Source organism: Saccopteryx leptura, chromosome 6 (assembly GCF_036850995.1).
Source record: "Saccopteryx leptura isolate mSacLep1 chromosome 6, mSacLep1_pri_phased_curated, whole genome shotgun sequence".
NCBI classification, from domain to species: Eukaryota; Metazoa; Chordata; class Mammalia; order Chiroptera; family Emballonuridae; genus Saccopteryx; species Saccopteryx leptura.
Window position 1 is genome coordinate 134,927,220 of NC_089508.1, and position 12,367 is coordinate 134,939,586.

The 12,367-nt window shown below is 42.9% G+C and overlaps 1 protein-coding gene across 2 annotated transcripts in view; it reads left to right on the top strand.

Annotated features, from left to right (window-relative positions):
* Nucleotides 1–12,367, top strand: part of RUFY1 (RUN and FYVE domain containing 1) — a 117,096-nt gene that overhangs the window by 20,035 nt on the left and 84,694 nt on the right. For both annotated transcript variants that reach the window (XM_066342386.1, XM_066342387.1), the window contains 3 exons: nucleotides 1,835–1,952; nucleotides 3,889–3,990; nucleotides 5,272–5,395. In XM_066342386.1, coding sequence (XP_066198483.1) covers nucleotides 1,835–1,952; nucleotides 3,889–3,990; nucleotides 5,272–5,395 — 344 coding nt within the window. The remainder of the gene's footprint in view (nucleotides 1–1,834; nucleotides 1,953–3,888; nucleotides 3,991–5,271; nucleotides 5,396–12,367) is intronic.

The following is a 12,367-nucleotide window of genomic DNA, read 5'->3' on the forward strand; positions in this document are numbered from 1 at the left end:
GCCTCCGGCCTCCTCGTGGGCGTAATCTTTAACAAAGTGAGCATAATACATTTTATCTGCCCAACAATGAGCAACTAAAAAAACCTTTCAGCTGTGGTCAAAGGGGGAGGGTTTCTCTGAGGAGGTGAAATGTAAGCTGAGACATACAGGAGAAGAAGGAGTCAATCATGCAAAGATTTGGGGAAAACAAAAAACAAACAAAAAACAGGTGCAAAGGTCCTGAGTAGGACCACCCTGGGTTTGAGGAAGACACCCAGGTAACTGAGGGGTGCTAAGAGGAGGGAGGTAGGAAGGGCTACATGTAAACCTATGTAGGTTAGGTGAAGAATTGGATTTTATTCTGACAGTAACTTGGAGGATTTTAAGGGGAAAATATGACCTGACTTCCATTTTTTATTTATTTATTTAAAATTATTTATTTATTTATTCATTTTAGAGAGGAGAGAGAGAGAGAGAGAGAGAGAGAGAGAGAGAGAGAAAGGGAGGAGCAGCAGGAAGCATCAACTCCCATATGTGCCTTGACCAGGCAAACCCAGGGATTTGAACCAGCGACCTCAGCGTTCCAGGTCAAGGCTTTATCTACTGCGCCACCGCAGGTCAGGCCTGACTTCCATATTTTAGAAGAACCTCAGCTATATGGAGTACAGATTGTAAGGGTAAGGAGGTGACAGTATTAGGAGCAGGGAGACTCATTAAGAGGTTATCACAGGCCCTGGCCAGTTGGCTCAGCGGTAGAGCGTCGGCCTGGCGTGCAGGGGACCCGGGTTCGATTCCCAGCCAGGGCACATAGGAGAAGCGCCCATTTGCTTCTCCACCTCCACCCCCCTCCTTCCTCTCTGTCTCTCTCTTCCCCTCCCCCTCCCGCAGCCAAGGCTCCATTGGAGCAAAGATGGCCCGGGTGCTGGGGATGGCTCCTTGGTCTCAGCCCCAGGCGCTAGAGTGGCTCTGGTCGCAGAAGAGCGACGCCCTGGAGGGGCAGAGCATCGCCCCTGGTGGGCGTGCCGGGTGGATCCCAGTCGGGCACATGCGGGAGTCTGTCTCACTGTCTCTCCCCGTTTCCAGCTTCAGGAAAAAAGTAAAAAAAAAAAAAAAAAAAAAAAAGAGGTTATCACAGCAGTTCAGACAAGGGATGGTGGTAATATCCATTTGAAATCAAGCATTGATTTTGGTATCAGGTAGAAAGGAGAAAGGGGAAGTATGTATATTTCACAAGTGATGGAATGAGGCACTTGTTTTCTTTCTTTCCTTCTCTCTCACTCTCTTTTCCTCCCTCCCTCCCTCTCTCCTCCCTCCCTTCCTTCCTTTTTTCCTTCCTTCCTTCCAACCGGGATCTACCTGGCAAGCCCACTAGGGAGGGGCCCTTGCTCAGTTTGCAACCAGAGCAATTTTTTAGTGCCTGAAGTGGAGGCCATGCAACCATCCTCAGTGCCTGGGGCCAGCTCACTCTAATGAGCCATGGCTGCAGGAGAGAGAAGCAAGAGGGGAGGAGTGGAGAAGCAGGTAGGTACTTATGTGTGCCCTGACTGGAATTGAACCTGGGACATCAACAGACTGAGCGGATACTCTACCATTGAGCCAACCGGCCAGGGACACTTTTTATTTCATGAGCAGTAAATACTTGGAGAAAGAGCATAGTAGGTACATCAGAGAATCCCTGTCTCCAGAAGAAGGGTGAGCTCATTTGTTACCTGGCTTCCAGCAGTCCCTAAGACTAAATCTGAAGAATTAAGTGAAGATATTAAAATCAAAAGCATTTATTTGGCTTTTATAAGAGAGACTATGGACTCCTGAGACAACCTGTTCTTATGACTAACACTTTTGTTTTCCCTTTTAGTTAAGAAGAGTTTTATTGGCCAAAATAAATCTTTCTTTGGTCCTTTGGAGATGGTGGAGAAACTTTGTCCAGAAGCATCAGATATAGCTACTAGTGTCAGAAATCTGCCAGAATTAAAGTGAGTAAGAAGTCATTACACTTATTTGATGTTTTTAAAAAATGGGTATTTACTCATTTATCAATTCCTTGCTGATAAAACATTTTCTAATTTAAAACAAGTTGCATGAGCTACACTCTACTTAGCTCTGCTGCTCATTTCCCACATGATCTTGAGCAAGATTTGCCCCTTTCTGAGCCTCAGTTTTCTTTTCTTTAAAATAGGGGCAGTGATTCCTGCTTGTCACACAAGGTCACATAGGGTGAAAAGGCATTGTCATGTGAGGAGCAGTTACAGGAGGAAAAGGAATCATTGTTACACTCCTGGAATCACTTTTTCAGATATAATTTTATGAATAATACAGTTTGGGCCAGATTTTTTATTCCAGGACAAGGGACATTTGTGAAAAGGCTGGGACTAACAAATCATTTGCCATGTCAGGTTTGCCCTTGGGGTCCCTATAATAGGCTCAAAAAAAAATAAATAAATAACTGGACAGAACACAAACAAGGCATCAACATGGAATCTCATTTAGAAGAGGCCCTAGAGATCCTTGAGCAAAGAGCCCCAGGGACTGTTCAGTTTCTCTTTGACCCTTTTCCTGTGGAGCCAGCCTGCTCTGTTTTCAGACAATAATAATAGCCACTATTTACTAAAGGTGTGTCATGTGCCAGGTATTATGCTAAGTACATTTCATTACCTCATTTACTCCTCCACAACAAGCCTCTAGGAAATCTGTTGGTATCCTCAATGATAGGTATGGAAAGTGAGACTCAGAGCAGGTGAGTTACTTGTCCTCGGTCCCTTTGCAAGAAGTGAGGGATAGCCAGAAAGAGAACACGGGTCTATTGGACTGAAACCCTCTTAAGTCCCACCAAGCCCTGTTGCTGCAGAGCTGTGAAATAACAAGTTGTTGGACAGCATGTATAACATGCTAATTTTTTTATTTTTACAAAGGGGAGAAAAAGAATTTATATTTTTCATGTGTATAAAAATGTTGTGCAAGTCAACCTAAACTAAAAACAGTATGTTAGCGTATGGGGAAGGGGGGCGGGTGGAAAATTAAGTATTAAACTGTACATACTGTTCTGTAGGCATTTTTCATTTCATATTATATTTTAGACCTCTTTCCATATCAGATACTCATAGCTGTGTCACTTTAGTTGTTCACTGATTGCTTCTCATACGTTCCTTGACCGGGCAGCTTCAGCCAAGCCAGTGACCCCTTGCTCAAGCTAGAGATCCCAGGATCATGTTGATGATTCCACACTTAAGCCGGTGAGCCCGTGCTCAAGCCGGGGACCTTGGGGTTTTGCACCTGGGACCTCAGCATCCCAGGTCAATGCTCTATCCACTGTGCTACCACCAGCCAGGCTCAAAATATTATGCAGCTGCTTTGAGGGGTGGGGGAGCACACTATCTGGGAAGGCAATTGGCTCACTACACACATCTGGATACTGCTGTTTAAAGTTTGTATCATGGGCATGTGCTTTTTGTTGTTGTTTTTTTTAATTTTTTTTTATTTATTCATTTTAGAGAAGAGAGAGAGAGAGAGAGAGAGAGAGAGAGAAAGGGGGGAGGAGCAGGAAGCTTCAACTCCCATATGTGCCTTAGACCAGGCAAGTGCAGGGTATTGAACTGGCGACCTCAGCATTCCAGGTCAATGCTTTTTCCACTGCGCCACCACAGGTCAGGCTGTTGTTTTTTGTTTTAATTATGACAAAAGAGAAAAAAATCTTAAGCCACAAAAATCTGAGTACTGGAACAAACTGATTTGCTATATATTAATACTTATTAATATTAATTGCCTTCCCAGATAGTGTGTACCCTTACCTCACAAAGCAGCTCTTTTTACAATGCTCTGTTCATTCACAAGCATGAATGTGTGTATCTCTTGGGCTTACTTGTCTTTTTGTTATTGTTTCCATAATAGTTTGATTATCTGTTTGAATTCTAGAACTGCTGTGGGAAGAGGCAGAGCGTGGCTTTATCTTGCACTCATGCAGAAGAAATTGGCAGACTATCTGAAAGTGCTGATAGACAATAAACATCTCTTAAGGTATTTCATCACCTATCTTTGCTGTCTTTTGCTTTTCATTAAATATGAGTCTAATGTACAGAGTTTTTATTCAAATTATTAATCATAACTGTTCTTTGGCTTACTTTTAAAATAGTGCTATTTCATTTCTGAACAATGATATCTGAAAGTTGATATCAATAAATGAAGATTTGTATTATTTTTCATTTTTAAAAGTTATTTTGAAAATAATTCTTTAAAAATACCTAAGATAAAGTAGCTGACAATGTACTCCCATTAAATTTCAATAAAATTGTGTTTTTTAGATTCTATGATAACAGGAAAAAATGACTTTAAAACTAGATTCTTTTTGTAATATAGTACCTATTTTAGTATTGCATATCCAGTGTGTAAAATTTTATATCTCTTAGCATCAGTAAGGACTAACTGGCTATCTCTGAAATTTATGACTGGTTCACATTTGATATTTATAAATATAAGCAAAAGTAATCATTATAAAGTTAATTTTCTCTAGAATATGAGACTTCATTAGGAAAGAATTCTTCTAGAGTTAATTCTCTTATCTAGTTGAAATAAAAATATCTTTTACAGTATGACCTGCAATCCCAAATTTTTCATTGTTTTCAAGTCATGACTTATTATTGAATATATTTTTACATGGTGAATACTGATTTCAAATATGTCATGTTCTTTGTTGTCTGAGCACAGTTACACTGAGTAACTCTGAGGTACATATTTTTGTCTAAGAACTGATTCTTATCTCATACGTGCACACATGCATTGGAAACTTAGCTAATCAGTGGTGACCAGAAGTTATCAAAGACAGGATGAAGCCCCACTACAAATGACAAGGTGACGGCAGTAAAGAAGAGCAGCCAGTGTTTCTCCATGGGATGCATGGAAGAGGGAAGAGTTATACTCTTAGATGTTGGGATATGTTGTGGAAGTTGTTCACAGCAACAGGGAAGAAGGAGCCCGTGGGGACAAGAGGGGCAGAGTGATGGTCAGGAATGCAGGAACCAAAAGGAGATGAGAAGGGCTGAGGTCCAGCATCTAAATGAAGAATTCATCATAGGCCAGAGGCAGGAGGAGCCCTCTCTAAGCCATAGGAAGCGAGGAGAGGCCAGAGAAGAAACAGTGGTACTTGAGCGGGAGTGGGAAATGAAAGACAAAAGGAAATTCACACAAGGGAGCTTCTGGCAACCAGGCCTTGAGCTAAGAGGTGGAAAGGTGGGATGGGATGGGGAAAAGGGGTGGTGAGAGCATTTCTGAGCGGCTCCCCTGGCCACCAATCTCTTGCAGTGAGTTCTATGAGCCAGAGGCATTAATGATGGAGGAAGAGGGGATGGTGATCGTCGGTCTGCTGGTGGGACTCAATGTTCTTGATGCCAATCTCTGCTTAAAAGGAGAAGACTTGGATTCTCAGGTAAAGCGGGGATTTGGCTCCAGATGGAATGACTTCTCTAGGCCAGGGGTTTTACAGAGGATCTGCAGACAGGGACAAAAGGTGTCTGACAGAGGGCTGTGCAAGGTGCTGTGTTGGAGCAGAAGGGGAAGCTGCTGGGGAAAGATGAAGAAATAGCTTGGGCAGGGGCACACAGAAAGCATGATATGCTGGGGACAGGAAGCAGTTCTCTGTGGCTGGAGCATAGGGATGCTCCATGAAGAAGGAGAAGATGGAAGCTGGGCTCAGATATTAGGCCACTGGTGCCCTGCTAAAGGGTTTAGCATTGTCCCTTGAGCTTTGAGAAGCTCTTGGAGGTACAATGAAATGATCAGGCCAGGGTTTGAGAATTATCAGTCTAGCAACATCCAGATCATGAGTTAGAAGTGGCCGAGAATAGACACAGCAAAAACTGAGCAGATAAGTCTAAGAGTCCCAAAAGATTGGATGGGATTAGGATGGTCGAGTCAGGAGAGGTTTGTGAAGTCAGGCTGATAAAATGGAGCACAAATGAAAGTAGGAAGGTACAGAGGAGCAGGGCAGCCCTCTCAGGATGGGAGCAGGTGACTAGGACTGAGGCTTAAACTCTCGGTGTCTGAGGGGGACAGACACCCTGACACATCCCCATCTTGACCCCCTCTTCAGGGCAAGAAGGGCATCTGTATCTGTGGCTAGGCCACTACCTGGCCTTCTGTCTGCCACATGTTTGGATCTGAAGACTAAAGCTTCCCCAATCCCTCCATGCTCAGGTCAGCTTTTTTTCTTTTGTAATCTCTCCTCCCTCTTTTTTTTAATAGTGTTTTTGTGTTTTGCATGTTGAAAAAAATTTTTAATAAAAGGTGTATTTTTGAAAAGAAACTAAATGTCACACGTACTTCCATTACTCAGAGACAAATAATTCAGTATTATATTTTGGTATACATTTCTTCTAGCACATGATTAAGTAGGCTGTATGTTTCTATATTTTAGAGAGAGATGTTTAGAGTTATTTTTTTAACCAAAATATGATTATTTAAAGTGCACTATACATTTTTTTTTTAAAGAACATGTCCCACATAGCCCTTAGTCACAGCCATTTTAAGTGGCTACATAGTATTCCATTTTATGAATGTAGCACATTTATTTAACCAATACCTTTTTTTTTTTTTTTTTTTACAGAGACAGAGTCAGAGAGAGGAGTAGACAGGGACAGACAGACAGGAACGGAGAGATGAGAAGCATCAATCATTAGTTTTTCATTGCGCATTTTGACACCTTAGTTGTTCATTGATTGCTTTCTCATATGTGCCTTGACCACGGGCCTTCAGCAGACTGACACCTTGCTCGAGCCAGCGACCTTGGGTCCAAGCTGGTGAGCTTTTGCTCAAACCAGATGAGCCCGCACTCAAGCTGGTGACCTTGGGGTCTCGAACCTGGGTCCTCGGCATCCCAGTCCGACGCTCTATCCACTGCGCCACTGCCTGGTCAGGTTTAACCAATACTTATTAACTTAAGTGTTTTCATATTATAACCATCCTTCTACCTCTTTGTATTCTTGTCCAATTATTTCTGCAGGATAAATTTGGGGACTATTGTATCACAGTAGGCACATTCTGCACAAGTGTTGTGATGTCATAATAAGCATGCTCAGTATTTTTCAGTCTGATAAACTACACAACTATTTTCAAGTTTACAGTCTTGAGAACTAGGGAGGTCAGGTATCTTTTTCATGTTTTCTTCGTGACTGGTGGTTCAGCTTTTGACTACCTGTTTATATCTGTTGCCCACTTTTCTGAGTTTTCCATATTTTTTCACTCCTTTTATTATAAAGATATTAACTTAAAATTTTTTCTTACAATTTTTTTTCTGGTTTCTCAGGATAGATTTTGTTTGTAGAAGTGTATAGGGGGCAATCAAATTGTTGGAATCCATGGGAGTCCGAAAGACCAGAGTAACAGGCTTTATTGAAAGAAAGAAAGGATCCCTGCCGGGCACTTCTCCTGGGGGAGAAGAGCACCAGTTACAGACTAGGGGCGAGTTATGTAGTGTTTGGGAGAGCCTGAGGGGATACTGAGGCAAAAGTCCTTGTATGTCCGGAATGCTTCTCCTTGGGGGGCTTCGAGCATGTGGGGGTTGAATCAAAAGTCCTGGTTTGTCCGGAGCCCCTCCTTGGGGCGGCTTCTCAGCTTTTTTGGAATTCCTCTGTCTCAGGGTCATTAGTCCAGTAAGGGTGAGGTCTGACAGATAAGCGGAACATCAAGAGGGCAGTTTGGAATTCACGTATCTATCATTACTCAACTCTGTGGTTACATATAAAAGAAAGGCAGTTATTGATTTTATAATATATGGTAAGGGGTGATGAGGAGAAAGAGGAGAAAAATTGGAAAATTATTGCTTCTTGAGAGAACTCGAGAAGGGAATCTTGCTAAGCCAAGTCCCTCATCCAGTTAAGGAGGTCATCAATTTCTATGCTGTAAGGTCTGAACCAGGTGATGTCTCTGAAAACCTGAGTGAGGAAGTAAAAAAGTTTTGCGGGGTAATAATTGTCAGTTGCTTGCTGTGAGTGCCAAGTGGACAGAGTGACATGGTGATACATGGTCTCCTGGATGAGCCTCATAAGACGTGCTGGTTTGGTTCCTCTCAAATGAGAGGACATTTGGAGATTTTAAGATACAGGAAACCTGTTGGTGTAAGTTTTTTTAGAAGGATTGAATATGTGTGGTAAAGAGGAAGAGGGTTTGGAGAACATTCAGGAGGGAACTTCTCGGGCTGAGGGGCGGCTTCTTCCTGCTGTCACCCCTACCTATTTGATATTTCCCTCATGAAGTTCTCCTTGGGGTACTGGGGAATAGGAGTGTAGGAGCATTTGATTGTAGGTAATCCTAGACATTTCTCTCATCCCAGCCTGTAGGAACTTAATAAAGAAAAAGGCAGGTATTTGGAGATTAGCAATGCAGAGATAAGGAGGGTTGTATAGGGGTGTGTGTGTGTGAAAGTTCTTCCATAGTAAAGTTAGAGATATTTTTTCCTGGCAGACCTGGAGAGAGCAGTTAGCTTGAGTTAAAAGAAATGTTTCATGTCCGTTTGTAGGCTCCAAGAAGACCCAGTGATCTTGTCCTTTTACTATGTGAAGGGAAAAAGACTGAGAAGTGTTAAGAGGTGTTGCTATTTATTCTCCTAGTTCTTCAGGAATATGGGAGAGCTTTAGGGTTAGGGGACCTGTAGAGGTTGAAAGATAGAATTTAGGAGGTTTGCTGATACAGGGTTTCAGATTTTTCTGTTTCATGAGGGCAGGTTTCAGGGTTGATGTGTAGGGTTAGGTAGATTTTTCCAGTTGTCTGATTGGTGAAGGTCTGCATGCAGTTCTGTAAGAAACTAGTAAACAAATGTAAGAGGCAGGGTTTAAAAGTTAGAAAAGTAAATAGGAGAGTGTGTGGACCAATGAAAGGCACTAGTAATATGCCCAGTTTGTGTGAAACCACTGATTCCATGTTTATGAATTCGCTGGGCTTCAGAGAGAGAGAGAGCAAATAGGAATAAGACAGGGCAGTGTGGCTAGTCCCCCTGTCCCTAGATCTACTTTTGTAGAGATTTCTAAAGCAATAAGAAGAGAAATTACCTGTATAGCTTGTTTGGTCCTTACATTGATGGATAGTGTATTAGGAACTGGAAGAGGCTCATGGGGTGGGATTAGGTTGATATTTAGGGTGAGATAGATTAGGGTACAGGTTTTTGTCTAATTAGTATGGAGATGCAGATAGGTGTTGGTCCCACACGAGTAGAAAGTTCCTGATTTGGTGAGGCAGGCTGAGAGGTGAATAGAGAATAGAAGGACAAGGGGTCAGTTTTGTTTCTCTGTTTCTGAGCTCCAGATGGTCAGGGTGGAGGAAAGAGTTGTCCTAATAAGTGGGGAGGGTAGAGGATTATTAGCTAGGGTGACTGATTAAACATTCTTTGAAAACCAGTTTTCTGACTGTAGAAATTCTTTTTTCTCGGTACAAATCTCCTACAACCTGCACAAACCATCTACAACTTACATAAACCTTCAACTTTCATGCACTTTCTATCCAGAAATAACTGGCCTTCATAACAACTTGCTTTTCCTTTTTTTTTTTCAAAAGTATTTCCATACCTTATACCTTCTATTATCAAAACCATACAATTCCTTTCTAGTCAGAACTCTTGATTTAAAAAATTTTAACCTCTAGTGACAATCAAGTCGACTTTCTTTTTATCCTAGTTTCCCTTTTCCCAAAGCCTGACTAAAAGAGTCCTTAGTTTTTTTTATATATTTGCCATACGTAGACCAACCAGCTTCTGGTTTGTGATTGGAGTAAGGCATTCCGTTTTTCTCTTTTAGCAGCAGTGGGAGTTGTCAGGATCATGGTGTGTGGACCTGTCCATGTGAAAGTCAGTCCTTGGGTGATGTAATGCTGGAAGTGCCTCTCGGACAGTGTTTGAACAGTTTGCTGAGTGACCTATAAAACCTGCAAGTACTTAGGAAAAGGGTGTTACATTTCTACACTTTGTAGTTAGAGTTTAAGTCCTAGTGACCACTGCTTCTAGCTGGAATTACCAGCAGGTCCCAGCCTATAATAGGCATGGGGCATTGAGATAAGAGGAACAAAGGAGATACTAAACATTAAATAAAGCAATAAAATTAGACTGTCAATACCCACAGTAGAGATCTTTGAGGGATAAATAAAACTTAAATATTCAGGCAAGGCATAGTAGATGGCCCTTGTGTTTACAAGAAATGAGATTAGCTTATCTGCTACTTGGAAGAAATACCTTAGGCTCATGAATGATGTCCTTGGGCCTTCAGTGGCAATTCCCAGCACGCTGGGCAAGGTCAGGTCACAGGTAGCTGGAGCAGGGCTAAAAGAGACTGAACCCTCCCTCCATGGAGCAAGGGGGCAGCTTACCTTCTCATGTCCCTCTTTCCACAGCACAGGTGTGTCAACCGGTGGGGCCGGGAAGCCTGGCAGGCTTCAGTTCAATGACCTTTCTTTCCACTCTGGAGCAGGGCCTTGATAGAATGCTATGAAACCCCTTAGGGCGCTGGAGCCAAAAGTTGGTATTTCCTGACTTCTTTTGGGCCTTATTTGCCTTTTCTGTTACTTCCTTGGTCATTATAGACCTTAAAAGCCATGCTCAGAAGATCTCACTGAGGGGCTTGACTAAGAGAGCAAAATTGGGAATTCAGTGTTTAAAGAAGCCTATTAGACTGAGGAAAGAAAAGATTTGATCTGTGGTGGTAGGTGGTTGGAGACTGTGGAGGGTCTGAGTTTGATATAGGGTGAGACTTCAGGTGGTGGGGGTTAAAGTAATGCCTAGATAGACTAGGGACTGAGAATAAAGTTGAGCCTTAGCAGAGAAGACAGGATAACACTTCATAGCGAGGAAGTTAAGAAGGGTGGTGGTGAGTCTCCTTGAGGCAGGCAGGGAGGGGCTGCAGAGGAGTAGGTTATCTACATATTGTAAGAGAGTACTAGTTTTGAGATTGCATGCTGCTAAATCCTGAGCTAGTGCCTGCTGAAACAGGTGTGGGCTGTTTCTGATCCCCTGGGGTAAAATAGTCCAGGTAAATTGCTGGGCTGCATTAGTGTCTGGGTAAAGGCAAACAGAAAGTAAGAGTCAGGGTGTAGGAATGGTAAAGAAGGCATTCTTGAGGTCTAGGACCATGAAGTGAGTGGTGTTTGAGAAAATGTGTGACAGTAATTTGTAGAGATTAGGGACTACTGGATGGAGAGAAATCACTGCCTCATTGATTAGGTATAAGGCTTGTATGAGGTGATAAACTCCTGAAGGTTTTCAAACAGGAAAGATGGGGGTATTTCAGGGAGAGTCCGTGGGGATGAGTAAACCTGGTTTATGAGGTGGGTAATTACTGGTTTAAGGTCTTAGAAACAGACACAGTTACACATTAAACAAAGACTTCACATATTATGAATAAAGGAATTTAAATGAGTGCGCTTTACTTGTTTCAATTCACTGGAAATATTTTCTGACAAACAATGAGACAAGACAGATTACTTACTCACATAGCTTAATATACAATTCTGTTTTTTAAGTTTTTCGAGATGGCAGGGAGTTGCCAGCAAAGAGGGGAGGAAGAGAGAAAGCAGACGGATGGACAGTGTGAGCAGCTGGATGGAAAGAAGGAGAGTCAGATTCTGCAGGAGGAGAGTAAGGAGGTTAAAGTATTGGTGTGGCGCCACATGGTCAGAGGAGTCAAAAGGATTTAGAGCTCTGAGGAGAGGAGACGGCAAGGAGGAAAGAGGCACAGTTTGTAAGGAAGGAGGAGGGGTCGGAGAGGAGATGGAACTGCAGTTTGTAAGGAGGGAAGAGAGGTCAGAGATGAGACAGGCACAGCTTCTAAGGAAGGGGGAGGGGACGAAGAACATAGTGGAGAAGGGAGAGGCCCCTGGCCAGCAGGGGAGGAGAAAGAGACTGGTGAAATAAGAAAACAGGATTTAGTGAAGGGAAGAGGCTTTCTGGAGGGAAGAGACTCCAGCAAAAAAGATTTTTGAGAGACTAGAGAGGGGTCCCGAGAGAGGGTGCCCCGGGGGTCAGGCAAGAGAAGGAGAGAGTTTGGGAGTCCACGGAGAAGGAAGGATTAGGAGCAGAGGTTTTAGGTGAGGTTTCTTTGGCCAAAACCGGCCTGCGTGTAGAACAGAAAGTACAGAAATTAAGGACAGGAGAGAAAGGAGAGGAAAGCTTGCATGTAAGGAATTTCTGATGCCCTTCCCGTCCGGTAGCAGAAATTGTCAAGATGTCTTAGGATATTGTAATTGAATGTCCCGTTTTCAGGCCAATGGGAGTCATTGTCTAGTCCAGGGGTCTCAAACTCAACTCAGCACGTGGGCCGCAGAGCAAGATCACAGCCGTTCGGTGGGCCGCACTAGGTCTACAAAAGGCAACTGTTACGCAACACTTTTCAGTGTCACAAAACGACCAGAAACTGTAGTTCGC